Source organism: Nelumbo nucifera, chromosome 4 (genome assembly GCF_055504915.1).
Source record: "Nelumbo nucifera cultivar China Antique chromosome 4, China Antique-T2T, whole genome shotgun sequence".
Lineage (NCBI taxonomy): Eukaryota > Viridiplantae > Streptophyta > Magnoliopsida > Proteales > Nelumbonaceae > Nelumbo > Nelumbo nucifera.
The window spans coordinates 15,645,963-15,672,294 of record NC_142652.1 but is presented as its reverse complement, the minus strand read 5'-3'; the positions used below and the strand labels follow the sequence as shown (position 1 = coordinate 15,672,294).

General features: G+C 34.6%; 1 protein-coding gene across 1 annotated transcript; it reads right to left on the bottom strand.

Annotated features, from left to right (window-relative positions):
* Positions 1–1,119: 1,119 nt before the first annotated feature.
* LOC104586751 (WRKY transcription factor 72A-like) lies at positions 1,120–5,182 on the bottom strand. Its single transcript, XM_010244080.3, has 6 exons — positions 5,023–5,182; positions 4,527–4,610; positions 3,565–3,630; positions 2,947–3,471; positions 2,744–2,857; positions 1,120–2,612 (listed from the first exon to the last, which is right to left on the bottom strand). The coding sequence occupies exons 1-6, from the start codon at positions 5,122–5,124 to the stop codon at positions 1,638–1,640; spliced, it is 1,866 nt and encodes a 621-aa protein (XP_010242382.2). The 5' UTR covers positions 5,125–5,182; the 3' UTR covers positions 1,120–1,637.
* Between the last annotated feature and the right edge of the window lie 21,150 nt (positions 5,183–26,332).

Sequence of the window (26,332 nt, the reverse complement as noted above, 5' to 3'; positions counted from 1 at the left end):
GCTATGTCCTATATGTAGAACTAGTGTACTATCATTGTAATATCTAATAGAGTAAATACATTTTCTTAACTAATATTATTAATTAATAAATAGCGAAAGGTACCAATAATCTAGAGTATTATAAAATAGATACTTATGTTGGTTTTGATGCAAGTCATAAAAATTAAATATTGATGATATAATGTCAATTTATGTCTTCTCTACGATTTACTAGTTTACACATGCACGGCACAAGCCTTTATGCATGCTGGTAATCATAAAATCAAGCACTGTCTTCCGTGAGTTTGGATATCCTATCCGCAAAAACCCTACCCACACCATCCTTAGGACACTAAAACTGTACATTGATAGGAAATATCTCCCCATGGATGACAAATTAACAACAAATTAGTACAGAAATGTTCTGTTGTACGGCTGTGGTATCCTGTGGACTCCTTCTAACTTTGATTAAATTTTAATATTTAATACTTTATTTATAAAATCTCAATTACAAGGGAGTCCATTATGGTATATGCAATAGAAGAAAGAAGATCAGCCCCACCATTGAATGAATCTTACCTAATAACAGAGAAGGGGGAAGATGGTGTTTATAGGGGAACGAATGTAATACACTTGAGAAACCAATAAAACAATTTGGGTACTAAAGAAAAAGTCATCTGATTTATGATTTATGAATTAGATCAAGCTTGAGCATTTATTAGGCTCCACCAAAAAATGCAATGATGGTAATCTAAACTTCATTTAGATGTATGGTTTTTAAAATCGGATCAGATTGGACGGTTGGACCGGAAAAATCGGGAATCAGTTAAGTGATCAGTTCCATTTTACCCCAGAACCGTTATTTCATCAAAAACCATTGATTTAATCAGCAAATCACTGACCTGGACAGTCGAATCATTCAAAGCGTCCAACGATTTTGATCATTTTTTATTTTTTTTATCAGAATGGGCCATATGTTCGATTCAAACAGTCGGACTGTTCGACTCAGAAACTGGACCTCTAATCAGTTCGATGTCCGATTCGATTTTAAAAACCTTATTTAGACGGTTGACATAATCTTTTCCCAGCGTAGGGTTGAACTATTCGCTTCATAAAACGAAAAATGCTTAATCCAACAAATGAACAAACTCGAGAGGTAATGTAATGAATTGATGAACTTGTCCTACCTTCGATTTTAGCAATAGAATGCAACATCTTTATGATACATGTGGATACAAAGAGGTGAGAAGTATAGCCAGAGTGAAACTTGACCTTAGGCTTAGGGTTTCAACTTTCAGGGTTTCCCTTCTTCGTTGATGGATAGCTAGCTCCTTCGGGCGGCGGATAACAATGCCACGTTGCACATGTTTGGGAGCAAGAGACAGACATACTGACGTGGCCATGATTCCACCTGCGGATCGAATGTCCTACAATCCTTGGAGGAGGAAGTAGTAGCGAAGGTGAACTCTCAAGTCTCAATAACCAATGCCATATTATCCACATATGTATACCAACATTAATTGTCAGAAAGAAAAGTGATAACGATCGATCAATGTAGTTCGCTTGCTGTCACCTACGCCTTGCAAATTTTTCTTCGTCAAGCAGCCCAACCAGCATTAAACAACATCCCAGCGGTCAGCTATCCAGAAAAGCCGTCATCAATTGATATTGATATGGTCCCTATTGTCAACCGGAGACGCAGATGCACTCTTAGAGGTTGAAAATGGCAATGCAGGTGGGAGAAACATCAGGCTTCCTTGTTGAGTATTCGACGAGGCCGATCTGTTCAAGAAGCTCGATGCGCATCCATTCCCATTCGGAGTCGTCGATGTGTAGGGGGGAACAGCAGAAAATTGTTCACCCCACTTCAAGTTCTGGCCAAAATTCTCACCACTGCCTTGATTTCCCTGGGTCGTCGTCCCAGAATTTCCGGAACCTACTATCGATGCTATTGCGGCTGCTAGCGCCGATCGGAAACTTGGGTCTGATGTGATCGCCTTGGTTGCAGCGGCGATCGACTCCGTTAAAGACTGCTGAGAAGGAGCTGCAGGATTATTCTTTTGCATGTAAGCCTGATAGAAAGACTCTTGAGGTTGCCTTCCAAGACTCAAAGATCCAAGTTGCTGCTGGTTCTTATTGTAGGGCTGGGTACCATAGCTTAGGTACCCATTGCCCCAGGTTGGTTGGGAGTTAGACTCTGTAGAAGAAAAGTTAAAGCTTGTTGGAGAGTATCTTTGAGCTGGGAAGTTTGAAGTAGATAACCTATTGAGCTGAAAGGAGGACGATGATGCAGACGACGAAGGGGGGGCAGTGAGGTCGAGAGTAATCGTGGGGTATGTGGTAGAGGATGAGACTGAAGAACTCGGTAGGTAAAATGACGGCCTAGCTCTGGTATTATCTGCAAGGTTAAAGTTTAGGCCATGGAGGTCGGCCGCGGAGGTGGTGTTTGTAGCCAACGGCCCAAGGCTTGCACCAGCAAGGGTTGGTCGGGAGCTAATTGAGCCGGACATTAGCATGGAAGCGGCCGCTGAAGTGGTGGAAGCCATGGCTGTGGCTGAAACCGGTAGGGGGTGGTTGTGGGTTCCTTCATATGTGGTGATCAAAATGGACATGTCCTCGGCACATCTTTGCACCTGAAATTTATAATGAAGGGAAAAAAAAATACAGAACAATCAAACATCTTTGGCAACAAGAAATAAGAGGAGATCAATTGTGTGAATCATATATCTCCTACAACAGCGGTGGAAACTAAGCGCTGCACTACCTGTTTTCTTACTGGGCATGCTGGTGCAACGGTGCAACGGTAGTATGCGCGAGGGCATGGGTTCCCTTTGGCGATTTTCTGCCCATATTTCCTCCATTGGCATCCGTCGTTCATCTGTTAAATACATAAACCAGTAGTCAGTAGATATATTCCATATATAGTTCATCTTAACTGAAGAGTGGATGAAGACTGATCAAACTAACCGTTGGAGTATCGCATCTTGCTCTGACAGAAACCCTAGCTTTCTTCACTTGGGTCTGCTGTGAAACTTCATCATCTCCACTTCTCATGGTCTTGAGAAACTTACTGGGTGGCCATGTCTCCCCGGCCTCCTCTTCCTTGGGTTCTTCGAGGCTATTTTCCGGGCTTGGGTTCGAGGCTCTCTCAGTGGAACCCGGGTTAGAGACTTCAAATTTGCAGTCCAACCCAAGAGATAATCCTTCGTGGTCGTCCTCTTTACATTTGCTAGAATTGCTGTTCTTTTCTTCCTTTTTAGGTTCAGTTGAAATTCTTCCAAGGCTAAGCGAAACAAGTTCAGGCTCTTCAATTTCTTGGTCTTTAGGGGCTGTATCTGCAAATTGCGTAGCTGCTTCTTGTTGGGCGATGCCAAAGAATTTTGTTTGGAGTGATTGGTAGTCCTTCACAATTCGAGCTAAGACCATTTTCAATCTTTCATTTTCTTCTCTCACTTCACCCATTTCGGCTTTGGCAGATTCAAGCTTCTCCTCCTATATAACAAAGTATTAATTAATACAACTAATAAGCTCCTCAATAGTTGTGATTAAGAAACAACAAATATGGGAATATACAGTTGATCTTACCTGATCCTTCTTTATTGAAGATGGTGCTCTTAAAATATTTTGCATAGGTGATGTTTCAGTAGACACCTGTATATGAATCAAAGCTAATCTGTCAAAACACCCAGCAGAGGTGAAATTCAACCAAATAGACAGGGAATTTAAATTATCTTTTATCGAACCAGGTTCTTCCCAAACATATAATAAATTTTCTGGCAAAAGTCGTGGAAAATTTTTTCCTTGGTGTCTCCTATGGTGACCCACCTAGATTGACTTCATGGGAGCTATGCTAGAGATTCATGGGCAAATGGCAATTACTGAAAATTAAGTCATAGACAATTGAAAATCCCGCTGCCAAAGATAGAGTATTATTCTTCTTAGATGGTCAACAAAAAAAAAATTGTTCAATAAAAAGGTGCATTTATAGACCCTAAGTCGAACGCCTATGATCTTTGGACCACATATAACTTCGAAATGGGCTATCAAATCAATGGTATGGATCTGTTATCACTTGCCAACAATGGCAATAAGAGTGGTTGCACGCCCATAGCTTTTGATAAACTGTCTAATTGGAAGAATGATTATATATATTGCATCCACAACCATTATGTTGTAGATAATTAATTACCATCATGTGATGTAGTTCAGAAAACCTTTTTCCCAATTTTCAAATACAGTTGCTTATTGAAATCAAGAGGTGTTAATTAAGGATTTATCTTATCTGGTTGGGTTGAAGAAAAAAAGAAAGAATTAAAGAAAATGATTTTAATTTGTTCAAGCTTATCTAGATAATAAGCCATACATCAACTGGGAAAATATATAGAGAACTCTATGGTTATTTTAATTCAATTATTTGGAGAAAAATGAACCATTTAATATGAATTCTTTATCAAGATATAACTGAATGTTGATAATCAAAAGAAGAGTTCAATTTTTTACATTGTTTCTTCTAACAGTGAATATCCTTAGGTGTGTTGTGTACGTACCTGTTTGCTAATGGTTGTCTCTTTTTGGTTAGGTGAAGACGGCTTTGAACCGTTATCGTCGTGGACTTGTCTTCCATCACAGAGCTGAAAGAAGAAACCAATTGAAAGCTATATTCAGTAACAAATCTAGCAACCCTTGAAAATTCTCTACATATCAGTCATCACCGTGGCAATTAGCAGACAAAGAAGCTCTACCGTGAAAATTCAGATATCTTCAAGAAGATTGAATTGCACAGTGAATCTTTAGAGTAGCTTAAACTAAATCATTACGTAGAGTTTATCCAAATTAAATCTTCATCAACTAACGATGCAATTCGATTAAATTCAGTAATTCAATTCAACCCAATATCTAAAACCGAGCTCATGGCTTTCTTAGACCATTTGCTAGAGATGACAGAAAATAAATCTCATACTATTCAGAAGAACAAATTGAAGAAATATATTCCAGGACCTCTAGTTCATCAAGGGATCGAATGAAGGAGAAAGAACAATTCACCTTTTCAAGCTCTCTAGAGCCGTCGTCATCACCGCAGGACTGATCAGCTCTCTTCTCATCCTTAATTGGACCTCCAAGACAAGATCTTATCGTGGCATCCATGGCTTAGAAGATCTCCTCCCTTTTTCTCTTCCAAGTTCAACTTTCTCTTTGCCGTATCCATTGCAGTTCCCCTTTTATAAAAAGAGAGCCCCTGTTTGACTTGTTTGATATGTTTAAAAAAAGAAATTCAAACCCAAATACTTTTCTATTCTTCCCATCACACAACCATCAAATAATGCTCATAAAAAAACCACTTAACCTTCAAAATGTCAACAGCCCAAGTGCACTCTAAGAAGCAAAACGACATTTTTTTAAATTATTGTTATTTTTTTTCAATAATGGACAAGTTAAGAGAAGAAGAATTCATTCAACGCCCATGAATTAAGATATACCCAAACGGTGCCTTTTAGTCATCCCACAAGAGAGAGAGAGAGAGATGCTTCATGCCGCATTGGGCGGTCCCAAGCTTAGTACCATCTTTGAAGGTTCGTTCAGGTAAACGTCACATGGCCGCCGGTGACTGGAGTTTATACTTTTTACCTATTTGGGGAGCCAGTTCGTCCGGTCAGTGGAATCCGTTGATGTCAGATTCCAGTCAAAGCTTAAAACGCGTGCTTAACAAGGTGTTGGATGACTCAGGATGGGGTTGTCCAAGCCACCGTCCGCTGTCGGCGTCACCGTCAACACTTAAACCAGAATTAAGATTTGTTAATTACTGTATAATCTGATCATTTGCTAAAAGCCAAAAACTGGACGGATGGAGAGAATTTGGCAAGTCCAATTCCCTTAAAACGGACCTGGTTTTTTTTTATGTTACTAGTAAGCGTGTAATTCTAGGTTTTTTTTTAATATTAGTAAAAACTAAAAAGTGTGTTTGTAGTAATTCTAGATGATGATAATGATAATAATAATAATAATAATAATAATAATAATAATAATAATATATTTATAAATTTTTATAAATATGTATTTTTTTAATTTTATTTTTTATTATTAATCGAATGCAAATTGCAAAATCGAAATCTGATTATATAAACATTTTATCCAAATATGTGATAATTTGATTGAGTTATGAAGTTACAAGTATCAATGATAGGCCAATATGCTTTACTAGATTCTTCTTTTTGTAATCTTTTATATTTTTTGTGTATCTTTTTTTTTGTTCATTTATCAAAAAAATGTAAGTTTTAAATAAATGGAATGAGATGTGAACAGTAATAGTTCAATTTATAATTTAAACGTCACAAAGTAAATAAGGAATAAATTCTAAAATGAGTATTTTAGAATTATAGATGTAAATATAGAATTATACAATCATATTCATATTTTTTAATAAATATGAATAAGATTGTTATATATTTTTAATAGTGGTGTAAATATAGAATCTTATTCATATTTTTAATAGTGGTGTAAATATAGAACTATAGATGTGTTCAATTTTTTCTATATATATTTTTTGTATTTCTCTGTGTAAAAATAATTTTGATATGTCACACTTGTTTTTGGTTTAATATGATAATTATATGATATTATACATGTGTCTTAATGTTTTTTATTTTTGTAAAATTTATGTATTTTTTTATTTTTATAATTTTATAATTTATTAATTTTTATTATTTATTTATGACATTAAATGTTAACACATTTGACCCAAAAGTTGAACTATTGATTTTTGCCAAACAGTAAAATAATTTCATTTTGAATAGTTTTAAATTATGTATTTCATTTTCATTATCAATTATTACACTTATTGTTTTAATTTGATTAATAAAAATATCAAAAATTTGTCTAATTTTTTCTATGTTTTTTGTAATTTTCTATATTTATTCTTATTTTAAAAATTTTATTACCTAACTATGACTTCATAGGTTGATCAATTTGATTTCAATGGTTGAATTTCTTAACCACCACTTGGACAACGAATGGTTTTGTTTTTTAGTCTGCTTTAAAATATATGAATTTATGTTGTTAAAAATATCAACATAGATCTAATTAGTAGCATTTATTAGTAAAAAATAATTTAAATATAGGATTTAATAAGAAAATTGAAAGTTAATAATTTAAGTATAAGATTTAATGAGGGGATTAAATGAGGTGAGAAATAATAATTAAAGTTACATTTTCAACTCTTACCATTAGAGATGGATTAAATACATAATTATGGGCATTTTAGTAGCTATAAAAGCTGACATTAAAACTATAATAAAATGACTTTTATACCCTTTCTAACACAAAGAAATAAACTGTAATTTTAGTCCGAAAAAGTTTCACATTGCATTCCCACTTTTATATATAATATAGATATAGATATGATCATCTCAACCATCCCTCAAATGGACTCCAACCAAGAAATCAAAGTAGAGAGGGTCAAGATCGGATTCATACATGTCTCCTTAAAGTCATTCATTTCTAGAGTGAAACGGGCCCACCCAGCTGTGTTTAAATTTCATTTTCATGTTGAAGGTAGGGACCGCTTTATAAGTTTCTATGACGATAATCTAACAATTTCATGTAATTAAACTAACAATATCAGGTGATTACATCGATAAATTTGAAATTCGAAATTAATTAATTCAGTAGAGGTGCTCCGCGAATTACAGAATTGTAAATCCATCACCTAATTACCATTAGAAAAAATGGATAGAAAGTAAACAATTGTTGATATTGTTAGAAAAAATGGATAGAAAAAATCGTATTCATATTACCATTAGAAAAAATGGATAGAAAAAATCCATGACGATAATCCATCACCTAATTCAGGTGATTACACTAAACAATTGTTGTGAGTTCCAACTTCCAATGCCATTAATCCTTGAAGGCTTTAAAGTAAGGTGCTTAAATCCCTCCCAAGTCTTAATTTGACACAAGCAATACGTAAGGATTTCATCTACTTGTTTTTCTTTTTCTGCATTGCTGAATCCAAGGTATTGGGATTTGGGACCTGCTTCACTACCTAACCTAGCTGATTAGCTTATTGGTTTCTTAATTTTGAAAAAAAAAACAGTAGTTAGCTTATATAATTTATCAAATGTTTGTTAATTATTATAGTTGTTGGGATGCATGTGATTAGGTGTATGGAATGAGGAGTAAAAGAGAGCCTCACATTGGAAAGACATAAGAAGTGCATGATATTTATATACAAGAGTGATTCATAATTTAATAACTTAGGCTTTTGGGTTGTAAGTGGTGCTATCTCTTGTGTACAACAAGTCTTACATGTGGATACATGTATGGGCCCTTGATTATGGCAACTCTTCATGGTCCATGACCACCCTCAAGACACAACAAGTAGTATTAGAGCCGAAGGTTTAGCTAAGTGTAAGCATTGACAAATGAACATGGTGACTCCAATGGTCAAATAGTTTGCATGCGATGGCTGCGGCTTTCAAGAGAATGTACGTGGTCCGGAATGGGTAGCAGTAGGTGGTAGACTCTCTATGGCTTGAGCAAGGGCTCTTGGTGTTGTGCATGTATTAAGTGTACGAGCCCCTCGTTATGGCGATTCTGACCAATAAAAACACTTCGTGATGAGCTTCCATAAGGAGATGAATTTTAGCAATCTGCTTAAAACATGGTCTCTGTAAGGGTTTGTGAATTGTAATCTATTCTTCCTTCTACATTTTTGTTTGTTTTTTACTGTACTTTCGGTAATTTACATGTGTATGGTACATTTAAAACCACCAAAATATTATAATTTTATTAAAAATGCATTGGTGCACAAATGCACAATAGTTTTATTCGAACTACTTAGATTCATTGACTTTACAATTTACCGTTGAGCCAAGTGGGAGAAGGAGAATAAGATTAGAAGGAAAGCTGTAGATGGGAATTAATTAAAAAGAGCAATAATAAATTAGATAATTAATGACGGTTAATATGAGCAAAACTATAATAATATTACTGAACATTTGCTGCCCACTTCGCTATGTTTCAAGTGGAAGATGCAAGATGCAGCTCTATCATCCTTATGTCTCGCCACTATTTCGGGATCAAGTCAATGTTTATGACATCTAAATAAATCGTACTAGGCTACCACTTCTATGAAAAACCAACGTCAAAATTGATCAATATCCCCAGTGAAGAGCCAGAGAAAAGAGAAAGTAGTGTCAGTTACTCAAGACCTCTTCTCCCCCTTTGACAGACAGTGACAAACATTAAAAATTAAAATTGAGATTTTTAGATGGGAAAATTATTAAAAATAAAAAAATGGGAATTTGAGATGGTATATTCAGAGTCAGAGTATCCTCACCTTTAAGAAACGCACGTGCATCGAGTCGTCAGAGCCCGGCAACTAGTTGTTGTGGATTAATTCCAGTCTGCTTACTACTTGCCGATTTTCCTCCGTTGGATTTGGATCGGAAGGTTTTGTAAGCAAGCGTTGAAATTTTGGACTGGCCGACTTCATATTTTCCGTTTTCGGCTTTCAAAGAAATTGACGAAGATCATTACTATAGCCGTTTGAAATGACAACTTTTCAACAATTTCGAATCGCACCGCGAGGCCGAGGCGTAAATGAACCAACATGCATAGACGTAATGGACCTTAAATTTTTTTCTCTGACTAATTTGCCCCAGATAATACAAGAAAAAGGAAATGAGAATTATTTTGACTTTTTTTACAATAAAAAATTCCAGTAGGGCCGCATTTGTTCTATTGCTGAAATAATAAAAGATGGGATGAAATAGGAAAATTGGATGCACAAATTTCACATTTTACTTGGTAATACAAGGAAAGAATACTGGGAACAAACCGTAATAATAAAGAAATTGTGTTTTCAAATTTCAATAATCCTTGGGGTAGAATCCATCACCAAATTTTGGGTTACTTAATCATCGATACAACAACAAAATATGAAGAAAGAAGACTTGACCAATGAACCAATAACATAACCAGTTTAACCATTTAACTGTTTGACCCAGTTAATAGGTCATGCATCATACATTACTTAGTTTTTCTTTTGTCTTTTAAGTTATTTTCATCACTAAGAAAAATTATTTTTATTTTATCATATTTATTTTTATTTAATAAAATGAATACATATAATGTTAAAGATATTTTAAATTATTTTATAAAAAATATATTTTTTTTGTCTTTTTATATTTTATTACTTAATTATGACATTATAGATTAATCCATTTGACTTATTGAATGGTTGAGCCATTGATCCATCACCTAGGTAGAAAATCAATTTTAAAAATGTTCCAAAATATGTGCATTTTTAAGTGTTAGACAAAGACTCCCTTTCATCCAATCTCATAACATCTCAGCGAACGTAGAAAGAACAGAAGTTTAAATTGGATTGGGTTAGGAGCAACCAAAGAATAATTCTGTAGGCAATATAGAGGTGATCCAAATTTGACCAAATAAAATTGGATCTTGGATCAGATGATATGATCCATTTGCACCCTTAACCAAAAAGATTGGGGATGGAGGTTTAGTTTTATCCCCAACAAATATTAAACTCGGGGATGAGAACTTATTTCAAAGTTGAGGTCAAGGATGAAGATTACATTGCCTGTCCCGAACTGCCCCGTTGTCATTCCTACCCGTATAATGTTAATCATGGCTGAATCTAGCAGGCCAAAATTGACCCATTACATCGCTATAAGCTGTATATCTTCCTTGCTCCTGATGAAAAATTTGGTCTTCCCTTGAAAAGGCCCAAAGCATTGTCTTCCCTTGAACGAGATTTGCAGGGACAAAATGCATTTTACTACGCAACTGTAGAAAGCCAAAGAAATTAAAAATTAAACGAAATGCAAGAAAAGCTGACTTAAACTGTGAGCATTTTCAAAGGAAACCGGTGGATGCCACCAAACCAACCAAATTTTAATAAGAATTTGGTGTATTTTTTTTTTTTTAGTTATCTCGTTAAGGTGTATGATGTCGATCATAACGAATTAGTTGAGAAGGAGGTGACGAGATGCCTGTTTAGCCTTGGTGTGGAAATGAATAGTCAATAATGGGGATTTGTTAATAAGAGACGAGTCATAAGAAGCCTTACTAAGATGACAAAATGGGACGATGACGAAATGACAAACAGATGGATGAAAGGGTCAGATGGTCTTCGCATACCTCTAGTTTATCACCAAAAGATAAAAAGTTCATGTGAAAGTCTATTCGAGCTTGATTTCAACAATATGGATCCACTTGGTTTGGTGTGTGGAGAGAAATTTAATGCTGACTTTTGACCTAATCCTTCCATGTGTTCAATTCAGTAGTTCCATGTTCCAAGGGCAGCGCGCGCAAAGACATGAACCAGCTTTTTCTGAACAAATCGGACCAGTTCTAGCTGTCCTCGGATGGGGCCTTGGACGAAATAATAATAGTTCGAACAACCCTTTTTCGCGTTCTCTTTCGGAGGAGGTTCCTTCCTCCAAATAGTTGGGTGTGGCCTACCACGGTTGGCCATGCAGCATGCAGCAGAGATGTAAGGTCTCTGTGCCATTTTTTCAAACACAAAGAGAGCCTTTTCTGCTGAAGGGAAATTAATTAGGTAGTTGATTCATGTAAAACCAGACATACATGTGCATATGTATGCATGTTAATATATATATTCTTATACATATGAGAAATCTACATCTACGCATGCATACAAGATATATGGTATATAATTGACATTATTCTAATAGATACGCACCTAGATAATACTGTCGACATATAGCAGTGCACAGTGGTATTTCACCGATGAAAAATAAAAATAAATAAATAAATAAATAGATAAATAGTCAAAATAAGTGTAGGATCCATTCACAAGTAAACATCTTATGCATAAGGCAATCCACTGATTATTGAATACTCTAGATGGATGGATGGATGGAAGGGAGCATGCATCATCCTCGGTGCAATTTGTATGAGAGTTATTAATTAATCGTGGGTACATTTTCTTTACAAAGTTGAATTTGATCTCACATGCGCACATAACTAAAATATATGAGCAGAAAGAGTTTCTATTTATTAAAAGCATGTTAACACCTTGATCTTGGTTTTTAGCAACAATTGGTCAATAATCTGTACTTTGTTCTAACTTGTTTTACTCTATAAGCATTTATAGAGTATTCTAAGTAAGTTAAGATTCTAATCCATTATTTAGGTATTCAAGAAAATATTCTTTTCATCTCAATAGGCTACGATTGAGGAACCTAAATCTCTTGTAAACAAAAACTCTGTAAATACATAATAGGGAAAATCTATGATACCGAAAAGATATAATATGAAAAGAGTTTTGACTAATCAAAGCCTATTCATGAATTTTGATAAACGATATTTGATTCGCTATCACGTTTATGATTCTAATTTATTGATCAGTTGTTTTTTCGATAATATATCTTTTCTATATCATAGTCGAACCCTACATAATATTTTACCGTATATTAAGAATATCTCTTATACATATATGTTAAATCTCCTATATATAAACATAGTTTTTACTTGCAGAGAATCGCATCGCACCATTGGGAACTTGGGTGATAAACCTTCACAATGATGTTAATAAAAATATATATAAGTTGTTAAAAATACAGATCAAGCATTGAATTTAATATTCGATTGAGACTTTTGTTAAATTAGTCCAAGTTGTACATATTCTATTGAGTGAGGTCAATGCTTTTGATCAAGCATTGGATTTACTGTTTAAAATAGAGATGTGGGTGTCAGTCATCCTCATGCATTATAAACCACTTCAAGTAAGATTTGTTAGTTTTATTTTAATGGGAATAAAAGATTGAGCTTTCCTAATTAAAATTGACTTCGGCATGTTACTTGGAAACTAGTAATCTGCTACTAGCCTATGTGATAGAATAGTCATGGCTTACATTAGTTGTATAACATATTACCAATTTAGTCTTTTATATTTCCACTGGCAATAAATCTAATCTAGACTTAAAATTCAAAACAAGCTAATGCCATTATCCATCATCATGGAGGTCAAATACAGTTCTAGCTAATTCCAATATTCGAATACTACATCTGCTTAGTATAAAGAGAGAGAGAGATGTATACTCATACTTATGTTTAGTTGTAATGGTGTTTACTAATGGATTTAATTAAATAGTAAATGAGATGCTAAATCAGTTTGGACTATTTCTGGACTCAAAACTTTAAAAGTTTAGGTGGAGAAGTAAACCTAGAGGTTTATCTAAATTAAAAATATACAAATAATTAAGTTGCAGCCAGAATAAGAATCAGAATTGTTGGTTCAGATAAAAATAGGAATTGGAATAGGCAAGAATGGGAAATAGCCACATTCTGATTCTGATTCCAGACCCTTATTCCTCTAAACTAAACAGGACCTAATGGTTAAATCTACTTCAAAAAGGGCTTGCCATCATACTGACATTGGGTGAAGTCCATATCTTGAACACTTATAATAGACCCTAATCTATATATGCAACCGTCTCAACATAGTATGACATAATAAGTGGTTTCTCTACCTAATCTTATGAGAAGCCACACAATTAACTAAAGGAAATCCAACAGGACCGACCACACACACACAGATAACTACTGTATGACTGGTCTCAATCTTATCCCAGAATTAACAATGAACCTGGTCCAAAAATTATAGATTTCATCACCAGACCGGATTAATCGGGTCAAGCTTGATTAGCCAATTGCGCAAAGATTTACAAAAGTCATTATTTAAGAATTAGCTCAAAAGTCAATGGAATTGATCTTGCATTAGAAGGCAACCGATCGATAGATACAGGAATAGGCATCCATCAGAATGTTTAAGCCTTGAATAAGTTAATTCTTCTTCTGATTAATGACTTTTTGCTTAACTAAAACAAATAAAAAAAGAGGTCGTTTACCCAGAAAAGAAAAGATAGTCAATTTCTTCTCAACAGAGCTTTCATGCTGAAATAACTTTTATTTTTATTTTGGGATAATAAATGTAAAACTTATAATGGGAGAGAGATGGCCTCAAATAATAGAGATCTAATGAATATACTGCATGGATTGTGCTAACTAAATAAAACCCTTTACTTTACACTTTCAACAGCATTTATTACATAGAAGCTGTTAGTGTGAGTTGTCCATATGCCTTTTGATAACAACTCATCAAAACAGAAGAATTATTGAGGGCTTAGTCCAGAGTTAGTTCGGATATATAATTCACTGTATTTAGCTAGCTATCATATGATGAGATTGTTTTAGTTTCAGCTCTCAACCTCATCGTTTCCTACTTCTACTTGTATCTCATGAAATTATGAAGGGAGACTCGTTTATGGATAAATGCGTTTAACTGCATTAGTCCTTTGGGTTTCCTGGACGAGGGCTAGACCAATTCTAGGCCACGTATTGTGTTGTGTTCATTGGTAATATAATTAACGGGCCAGGCTGGAAAAATGGGTTTGACTTTCTTGACAAACCTGTTGTCAAAGGGTGTTGGGCTATGATTGGGAGTGTTTATTCAAAATAAGTGTTTATTTGGGTTATTAAACACTTATTGGTATTTAGGAAATAAGTGTTTATTTTCAAAATAAGGACATATTTTTTAAGTTCAAATTTCCAGCTTTTTTTCAGTGCTTATACAATAAGCACTTTTTTTTTTCTTTCAAAATTATCCCTAGTTGAATTTTAAAATACCACTTATAAAATTATCCTAGAAGAATTTTGTAAAAGTACTTTTATAAAGTGTTTTTATGAAATCACTTTTGTAAAAACACTTTTATGAAAGCACTTTTATAAAAGTACTTTTATGAAAACACTTTTACAAAAACACTTATAAAAGTACCTTTACGAAAGCACTTTTAAGAAAGTACTTTTATAAAAGCATTTTTGTGAAATTACTTTTACAAAAGCACTTTTACAAAAGTACTTTCTTAAAAGCACTTTTATAAAAGGAAAGTACTTTTATGAAAGCACTTTTATAAAAGCACTTTTACAAAGTACTATTAATAAAATCACTTTTACATAAAAGTGCTTTTATAAAAGTACTTTCATAAAAGTGTTTTTATAAAAAACAATTTAATAAAAGTGCTTTCAAAGGGTATATATTGAAAATTTGAAAGAAAATGAAGGAAAAAATAGTCACAAATGCTTATTAGAGAAAAAGACTACCAAATGCCCAATATAAAATAAGTGTTTATTTAAAAAAAAAAAATAAGCACTTGAAAAAGTTGGGTGCCAAATGAAATAAATGCTTATTCAAATAAGCACTTGTTTTTAAGCACTTATTTTTAACTTAAGCACACCCAAACATGTTCTTAGTCTATTTGGGCAAAACCTGTATTTGGTTTGAAGGAAAAGGTAAGGAAACATATACAAGGTTTGTTAAGGTTTTCCTACCTTTCCCTACCTTTCTAATGATGTGCGATCTGGTGTTCCTTGCCAATGGATAACTTGAACGCTGAATTGAGTAGGTCGCTTAGTCGAGTTGCAAGGAAGTAATGATCAGAGTGTCTGGGTTGCTTTACCCAAGGTGGGCACTCCGATGCTTAAGTTAGCGAACTGGGTGTTTGATTGCAAGAAAGCAAGAGCTAGAATGTTATGAGAGCTAAATTGCACATACCTTGTGAGGATGAAGGTGAGCCTTTATATAGGTAAGCTGCCGTGAGCCTCACGAAGCGTGTCTGGGATCTCCGACTTGTCTGGTTCAGAGGTGGTTTCATGCCTGGAGGGACTCCTCGTAAGCGGGGAAGTCAGAGGCGATAGCCCGCTTAAGGGGGAGGTTGCCAGTATGTTAGGTAGGTCACTAATCGAAGTCGAATCAGGTTGGTGGAAGTAGGTTGCCTCTTACGCTGACTTGAGGTCTTGCTTGGTTGTTCACAATTCGGCCTACAAGAGTGGTGTCGAGGTCGTCAAGGCGGTTACAAAGTGTCCGAAGTACTCTTGGGGTCTGCTTATGTGGTGCCAAGATGTCACTCTCGTGTTCTGCAATGCCACATGTCATGATATCATTAGAGAACCAAATTACCCCTCATTACTTTCCTTTTAAACCAAACACAACCAAAGAGTATAAGCTTAGGCCTCACTCATCTATGCAATTCTCATCACCCTCTATAGATCTACCCATTAATAAGTGGAAAAACTTTGGCTATTTAGATAAAATAGTTTGTGTTGTTTTGAAGCTTTTTACTTATGACACATTAACATGGATGAAGGATAAAAGAATATTTACAATTAAGGTTGTGTTTGGTTGCAATGCAAAGAAATTTGCACTGATGCAAAACCATGGTAGTGCAAATGATTTGAGTGTAAATCTTGACCTATTTTTTGTTTCAAATTTTAGCTTATTTTGTTTGATTGCAGTAAAAATGAAGTAAATTAAGACATGAAGTAGAATAAAATAAAATTCAAAACAAAATTAAATAAGAATTTGCATTTTTTATATTTGCACTCCTATGCATTTATACTAGTGCAAATAAACTTGCATTGCAACCAAATACAGCCTAATATTCTTTTAAGTATAAATATATAAGCAAGGAATTGAATGGATAACATGTCATGTGGAGGAAATTCCTAGCTAAACAGACCAGACTAGGTGTTTTTCCTAAACAACCAAAAATGTTCCTGTTGACACACTCCCCACGCATTATATTGGAGGTAACTTTTCCTAATGAGCATATATCCTTACCTAATTAAACTTGAGAGAGTAATGATCAATGATCAAAGTATCGGTATCGGTTACCATATCGAACAACTTGGATACAAATACGGATATGGATACACTTAGGAAACACATGTATACGGACAAAAAATAGAGAAACGTTTGGATACGCTAGGAAAATGCACAGAAATTCCATAAATATATTAATAATATTAAGTTTAATGCCAAAATAATTATAAATAATATATAAATACATAAGAGCTTTATATTTTAATGGTATATATAAAGAAATATATTACAACTAATATAACGAGATGCAAAGATATATGCAATTTTATTTATAGTGCATCAATCAAGATTCTAAGACATATTATATAGATTCTTAGAAATTAATACATGCATAAAGCCATTATTATTTTATTTTCTATTAAAGTCCAATGCACAAAACATGTGCAACTATTCTATTTGAATTACTATATCAATATTTCTATTTTACTATTTTTATTTTTTAACATTAACAAAAAAATCAATTCTCAAATAAATTTGTTATTATAAAAAATAAATATGTTAGTTTCATTTTTTTTAAAATAAATATATTATTATAAAATGTAAAGTATAATTAATAATTTATAAAAACATATAATCTTAACTTAAAATATATCAAATCTATTAAAATTTTAAAGATATATATCATATGAAAATTCATAAATTTTAATTACTAAAATAATTATTCCATTATTAATATTTTATTTTATAAAATTTCTAAAATGCAAAATTATTTTATTTTTATATAAATGTAGATTAGTGGAATTGACCAATTAAATCTATGTTATATTCTCAAATATTTTGTAAATAGTATTTTTATTTATTTTTAAATAGTAAAGACATTATTATTTAATGCAAATTAAAATATTTATTAATAATTTAAAAAAATTTGAATATACATATAATGTGCAAATTTATAAATTTTAACTATTAAAATAATTATTCTATTAATAATAATTTTATTTATATAAATTTCTTGAAATTAAAAAAAAAATCAATTTTTGGTATATATGTAGATTTGATAAATTATTTATTCCATTGTTCATAAAATTCTAATTTTAAAAATTATTCTTTTTAATTTATAGTTGGACTTGTTGAATATTAATATACATTATTTATTTGGGTTGTATGTAGACTACTAGACTTTATTGTAATAAAGGTTAATGTATTTCTTTTATTATCAAAAAGTGGTAAGTGGCTTTGTCGTTGAAGAGACATATGCTCTTGGTCGTTGCGTAGCTTTGGTATTGTGGTTGAATCATGCTGGTCTCAATTTTTTTAAGTGAGACGCGGTTTATACCTGTCAGACGAAGGCATGGACGCGAACGCGCGATACGTTGTCGTATCGGTGTGTATTAGATTGTATCACTCGATACTATACAATATGCGTCAACACACTAGCGTATTGGACCAATACGCACGACTGGCAGGATAAGTATTCAGTCGTGACATATCCTGTGTCGGTCAGGTCCAATACTGATACGATACCCGTATCGGGCATCGTATCGATATTTTAATCCTTGGTAATGAAACAACCATTGCGTTCAGCTAATCCAAATTCACATATAAGCTAACTTTGGAGGTGATTTGATAGAATTATGGATTTGATAAATTTGCTTTCTCATTTTGTCACACCAATAAATTCTTCAGATCACAAGAGATTCTTTGGACAACTCTCCATAGGGTACTTTTGGATACATTGGCATATAGAGGAGATGTTTCCAATGCATGGTTAGAAGTAGGGTGCCTGTGGGGTACATATGTGAATTTAGCCATTTGATAATAGATGAAGTTGCTGAAATGAGAGACTTATTATTTTATTTTTTTAGTGGATAAAACAATTTTAAAATATTCAAGGATATAATTATATATCCAACTTTAGCTTCAGCAATGAAGGAGCTCTCAATCTCTTTAAAAACTCATTCACTACAAAGCAATAATAAGCCTTTCAATTCAACCATTTCATTTATTATTAGACGGTACCCGAGTGATTTTTAACATGGAAATTAAATGATGTGTTCATGTTCATAATGCCTATAACAATAATATGCAAACACCTCAAAAGAAACACAAAAATTCCATGCCAGTGTTATTGACTTATTTCTAATAAAACGTGATTGTTGGATCAATTGGGTGTTTGTTTCTCTAAATCCCTCAAAAGTAATGATTCTTAGGAAAAATATTTACTAAACACTCATTTCTTATATATCCACTTATTAACCTTCAATATAAGAATTATATTGTAGCTCCCACTTTTTCCTTTCTTCAATGGTTTACAGATGCATCTTAACACATATGTGGTACATGATGCACTTATAAGTGATACAACTTAGTTTAGTGAGGTGTGCAAATGCATGTGCAGGAGAAGAGAGAGTATCCAAGAAAGAAATTGACTATTGAAGTCCACAAGACTCCTCCATATCCTAGATTAAGTGATACAACTTAGTTTAGTGAGATGTGCAAATGCATGTGTAGGAGAAGAGAGAGTATCCAAGAAAGAAATTGGCTGTCAAAGTCCACAAGACTCTCTCCATATCCTAGAAGAGAGAGTATCCAATTGATGCATTAATCACACATACTTGGTGTAATAATGAGTGGAAAAATCAGGAATTTTCTTTAGGGAGTAGAAGAAGTAGGGTTTAGGGAAAACGACCTGAGAAAGTTTGGATTTATTATAGTTTTTTTTAAAAGAAAAAAATAAATATTCTTTTTGGATGAGAATTAGAGAGTGATCCTTTATATTTTAGTTCAAGTTTTGGGGGAGGGGGGGGGACCCACTTTATTATGTTTTTGACCCAACCTCCACTTAGTAACCATATAAATAATGGTTATAACAAAATGTTTGAGGATCCAAGGACCTCCCACCAATATACTTGGCTCCATTCCGGTGGTAACTGTATAAGTGTGGGATGCATGCATTGTTGAATGAGCTAACATATGATACAAGGGAGTAATATTCAATATTGACAGCCTAGGCTGTCGACTATGTGTAGCCAAAGTTTTCTTTCACGAATAGAGTTGAGAGAAGTAAATATATATATATATATATATATATATATAGAGAGAGAGAGAGAGAGAGAGAGAGAGAGAATAAATGGATTAAATTTTCTTTATAATGGATGGAATATATAAACATTTCTTATTTTGGGCACATTAGTTAAAAAGGAAAATTTATGGTTTCTTCCCCTTCAAGAATTTTTATTAATTTTCTGAATGTATTATTGTAATGGATCCATCCACTTGTCACTATTCCTAAGTGTATAAACCTACAAAAATTTATGAGGTAAAGGAATTTATAAAAACTCCTTAAAAAAGGTAAAAGTCATGTTTTTTGGCTGATAATTGATTATGGCCATTGGATTGAGGTATGTAAAGTGATGGCCTTTACTTAACCATCGACTAATAAAGTAACATGTGAGCAATAAAATATAGGTGGCATTTTTGTTGGGTAACTATTTTGTTGAAACAATATAACTTCATTAAAAGTAATAAAGAATGGGACTCACCGGCATGCAGATAGTTGGATTGAGGCAGCAGTTTGAATATGTAAGTTGGCATTTCTATCATATCAAAACCGCTAGCATGCAAATGGTTGGACCAGGACCCTAAGACAACGGTTTTGTCTTTATAGGCTAGTGGCGATGAACTGAACTGGCACGGCCTAAGGCTTGGGTCTAAGATGGTGATTTAGAAGGTTAAGCCGGTAATTCATTTTTCTTGTAGTGATTCCATCTTTTATATAACAAGTGGTTAAATCCTTTGTGGAAAAAGTTGGAAATCATACTTTAGAATAGTTAAAGAATATTTTAGTGTTTCAAAATATCAATCAAAGAAAACCCTATTAAAAAAAATGACATTCTCCAACAATTATGGTCTATTTGGTTCATGTGACCGAGATGAAAAAATAGGAATATTCAATTTGTTTTGGGCGACATAATGGGATGCCACAAGAATTCTCTTCTCAAAATATGGGACGTGGGGTCTCACCTATTTGGTGAAACCCCATTGAGAAACGAAAGAGGTGCGGCGATAGTGACAAAAAGTTATTGAGGGCGCACTGTTCTCATCTCCCACCCTTGTAATGGTCCGGACTCCGACCACTTGAAATCTTCATTTCCAACGTAGTTTACGACCTCCGGTAAGCACTTTCATCCCGTTTTCACACCATTTAAATGTTCTTTGATATTTTATTCGATGGAAAATCTCATTCCCTTCTTCCCTCAAGTCAAGTTCAAATCCTCAAATGGCAAGGAGACATGATTATCATTTTCTTGTTCTTCGGCGAAGGTTCGAAGTCTAACTATTGAAATCTTGTTATTCGACAAAGGTTTGAAGTCCAATCATTGAAACCTTGTTCTCCGATGAAAGTTCAAAGTCCGATCATTGAAACCTTGCTCTTTGGCGAAGGTTCGAAGTTTGACCATTGAAACCTTTTTCTCAGCAACTAAACATGGGGCAATAAGAGTTCTTACATAGTGTTATGCATGAGAGTTGTTCCCAATGCACAAAAGTAATGTGTTGTGGGTAGATGTGGGCAGGAGATTCGAAGTCGATTTTTAGTCACTTTGTGTGCAACCACACACAGAAATGTAGGTGAGTGGTTGACTCCCACGATTACAACAATAATCACGTTCTCTTTTATGGGTCTAAGAAAATCTTGGAGTAGAAAGACTTTAATGGTCCTATTACAATGATTCATAGAGCTCAGGCATATGTTCTCACTTTTCTTCAACATGACAATTGATCAAAGTCCTTCGCAACAAGATCCTCTACCCATGAGTGCTTCGGTCGTTTGAACAAAGCCCCTTTAGTGGGATCACTGTGTCGATATGTTATCTCACTAAGGGGGCTGAAGATTGCATTGGAACTATATCTTTGCAAGATATTGTTATTGAAGGTGATGCATCAAATATCACAAATCAACACGATTATGGCTGATTGTAGGGGCTTCATTTCAAACCTTCCATTCATCTAGGTGGCAAATAGTGCAGCTCACCATATTGTATGTTGTGTTGTCTATATTAGAACTTTTATATGGTCTTAGGTTGCACGTACGAGTGTATGGAATGTACTTTTCCACATTGGAAAGAAATGAAAAATGTAAGGGACTTATGTATAAAGATTGGTTTATAATTTAATGACTTAACCTTTTGGGTTAAATGTCATTTCCACCTCTTTTTTATAAGTCCTTATGCATATAAAGTTCTCCAATTTTTGGTGACTCCCCTTATAAGTACATGTAGTTTACCATCACCGGGACTGCAACGAAGATGTGGAGATATCCCAACCGGGACACCTCTATAATGGCACAACAATACTTTATCAAAGTGATATAAGGCTCATGCACTTACGATGAGCACAAAAGGCCATCCTACACTTGCGATGAGCATGAAATGCCTTCTAGGACTTCGATGAGCATAGTGTGCTATCCAAGACCAGCGAAGGATATCGCAACACTATGATGAACTCAGTACACTACCAATATCATGCGATGAGCATAGAATGGCAGCTCACACCATGATGAACGATAAACAAAGCCAAAGCCAACAACATATGTTCATAGGCAAGTCGCACTCTGCACAATTGCAACAAGCCATGATGAAATGCTCCAAAGATCTCTTATAGGGACATTCGAACACATTGTCCGATCGAATGTCCTGACACGTGACTGCGAGAGAACCCATGGAGGGGTGTAGCCAATATGTTCTATGTGAGAATCCTTAGGGAAATGAAACCATTTTCCTAGAAAGTCTTATTAGACACATGGCGAAACCTTAATGGAGTTCGCCTAATAGCTAACATGAGGATGAAGATCCCAGGAAAAACCTCTTTTGGGATCTTCTCTTAATAGCCTCAAGATCCTGTTTATAAAAGGGGAGCAACGCTCCCCCATGCTAGATGATCGTATAACCCTAATCCTAGGGTTCCTTGGAGCATCTCTCTCCCTCCTCTCCACCATTCTATGCAATAATTCTTCTCCATCTTCTTCTCTCTTTAGCGCCATTCTCATGGATCTTTAGAGACTAGGCCAACTGTTTGGGGTCCATACCGATTGCATTAGCTACAGTGATTACACCCCTCAATGTACAACACCTAGTACCAAGGCTGGAAATTTAGTTGGACACAAGTATTGATAGATGCACATGGTGACTCTCATGGTTTTAGTGACTTCCCCTTGGACAAATAAAGAAATAAAGAAACTCAATGTACAACACCTAGTACCAAGGCTGGAAATTTAGTTGGACACAAGTATTGATAGATGCACATGGTGACTCTCATGGTTTTAGTGACTTCCCCTTGGACAAATAAAGAAATAAAGAAATAAAGAAACTCACATGTGAGGGAGAACCCCACATTGATCAACTCGTGTGTAAATCCTAAGCACATGTATGACTTCCCCCATTAATGATTTCCCTCAATGCATAACATTCTTTTTATTCAAAATTTCCAATTTCAAAAGATGCTTTTCAACCGAGATCGCAATGAATGAAATTTTATGTGTTTGTACTTAAAAAAAAAAAAACACTATGGCTGAGTTTGAAAGGAGTACAAATGCAAATATGTAGAGTGCAAAGCCTTATATTTTGTATTATTTTGTACGCATTTACACTGTACATATTTGCATTTGTACTCTTTCTAGACTAAGCCTATGACTCAGTTTTGAATGAGTACAAATACAATATATAAAGTACAAAACTTTGTATTTTGTATTATTTTGTATGCATTTACACTGCACATATTTGTATCTGTACTCTTTCCAGACTAAGCCTATGATTCAGTTTGGAAGGAGTACAAATACAAATATGTAGAGTACAAAACTTTGTATTTTGTATGCATTTACACTGTACATATTTGTATTTGTATTTGAAGGAAAATGTAGGGAAAGGTAGAGAAACCTTTACAAACCTTGTATTGGTTTCCCTTCCTTTTCCTTTAGGCTCCGTTTGGTTTGTGGGAAAATTTGGGTGGGATGGGAAAGTGTAAAAAATTAAGTTTCCATTGTTTGGTTTTATTGGGATGGGATGGGGTGGGAAAATGTAAAAAGGGGAGAAGTTTACGAAGGAATCCAGTATTCACCTTCGTCCTCCTCTCAACCGAACAGAGCGATGACTAGGAAGAGAAGCGGCGGATCTGAACCCTTCTCCGACTTACCTCTCCCGCTCTCTCTCCCTGATCTTCTTCTCTCTTCTCCTTCTTCTTCCCCTCTTCCCCCATTTTCTCTCTCACTCCGTTTCGTCACCGCTGCTGCAAGTTGCAACGGTGGTAGATCTGCATGCCCCCTCTCTAATCTCTCTCTCTCTCTCTCTCTCTCTCTCTCTTTTTCTTCTTCGTTTTTCGTCTCCACTACTCTAGTTCGCTTCGCTTGCGAGTCACCACTGCCTGATTCACCGCAGATCTGGTGAAGATTGGAAGAAGGTGAGGGAGAAGAGAGAAGAGGAAGATGAAGGGAGATCACCGCTGCCCCTCGCACTGGTTCCTTGCTAGGTGAAGAAGAAGGCTAGTAATGGTGGTTCTTTCAGTAGTAATAGTGCTTTCCCAAATTTTTCCACCGGGGTCGCACGGTTTTGATGTGACCCCAAATCCATGATTTTGGAATCAGAATATTCTTTTTTTCTCAACCCATCCCACAAACCAAACGGAGCCTTAGGGAAAATCTATGATATGAAAAAAAGTATCTTTTCCATATCATATCGGATGAGATGGACCAATCAACATTTGACTTTTGGTTTCGGTGAATATGGGTTATCCCAATTAACTAGTTTCAAAAAGAACTATTTAAATCACATTTCAAAAAAAAAAAAAAAAGCATTTCAAGATAAGAAAGACGTTAACCAGATTTCTTTTTTCCTGTGTAGTCACCAAGGAGGGATTGTTGTAGGGTTCTGCCATCGAAGAAGAGTTCCACAGTGCACATATCCGTAGGCAACTGCCGAGGTGGTGAAGTAACTGAATTGTAGCACTGGAGATTGAGTTAGTTTTTGATTCATTAATCTATATTTTTTTTTTTTGGGGGGGGAGTGAGTTCATGAGGGTAAGATCAGTTTCTGTTCACATTACTATAATTGCTAATTCGTATATACAACATCGCATTGGTAACACTGGTCTTTCTTGGTAGAGCGCCGACTCCAACATAACAAATCGTAACAAAACAAAATATCAAAATCTCTCTAGCTGGTAACAAATTCAGAAATATGCCCAACTCAATTATCTATTACCGACTAATCAAGTGTTTCGGCTTCTTTGTTAGCATTCAGTTCCTTTGAAAATACAACTCAATTACTATTTCCTTGTATGTGCTCATTTTCAACTTCACAAAGCATTTTTTTCACTTACTATGCTTTGTATTTGTTGATTTTTGGTTTACAGACTGCAGTTATGCCACTAGGAGAGGAGGAACTCCATTTGGTAGCCATGTTATCTAGGAAGAATGATGAACAATATTTATGTTTTTGGGGTTTTAATGTTGCACCAGGGCTTTACAATTCTTGTCTTGTCATGCTAAATCTTAGATGTCTTGGCATGGTATTTGATCTTGATGAAACATTTATAGTTGTAAACACAATGCGATCATTTGGGGATCAAATTGATGCCTTACAGCGGAAAATAAGTACAGAGGTGGATCCCCAATGCATTGCTGGCATGTTAGTAGAGGTTAAGCGCTATAAGGATGACAAGATTATTTTGAAACAATATGCATAAAATGATTAGGTTGTTGACAATGGAAAGGTGATCAAAGTTCAATCTGAGATTGTTTCAGCTTTGTTTGACAACCATCAACCAATTGCCGGTCCACTTATAAGGTTACAAGAGAGAAACATTATTTTGACTCGCATAAATCCTGGGGTATGTATTCACCAAATCCAAATCCTTTTACTTACGTCAAATCCATAACTGGATTTACGATTTCAAAAGGGAGAAGTTCGACCAGAAGAGGGAACTCGAAGGAGATAAGAATGGGTAACGAGGATTCGATTAACAGATAGGTTAAAGAGTGTTTTAAATTTTAATTAATATATAAAAAACAATTACCGGTTATTTAAATAAATTCGATAACTACTGCATACATGGCAGTAATAGAGGGTTTAGATATGATATGGTTTTCCATATCATAGTCGGACCCTTTCCTTTAAACCAAACATAGCCTTAGTCTCTAACGGGAGATTTCACAATGCTCCTACGTGATAAGCTCCCACCTTGTTAGAAAACTGAATCGGTCGTTTGCTCTTCACATGTGGGAGACAATGTCCTCAAAGCTAAAAGCACCCAAAATACGTTTAGTAATAAAAAAAGCCATAAACAGACTTATTAGGTAAAAATAAAAAGCAGTAAAATCCTATTTTGCCCACACAGAAAAAGACCTCATATGTTTTATGTTTTGTTGATGGACTGTGTTCGCTTGTGATTGAGCCCATTCAAATTTTGACAAAAGCTAAGTCTAAATCTGACCCATGGACTGGTTTTGTTGTGCTGTCCCAGTCTGTGGGCCAGCACATTTTTTTTATGTAATGGGCTACATAGAAATTTTCTTATTCTATATATACAAATGTTATAATATAACACTTACAATATATATTAGATATACCATTTTATATTTTACAATTATAAAATATTTATATATGTAATATATACTATATAAAAGACAGGCCCAGGCCATACTGCGGCCCGTTTTAC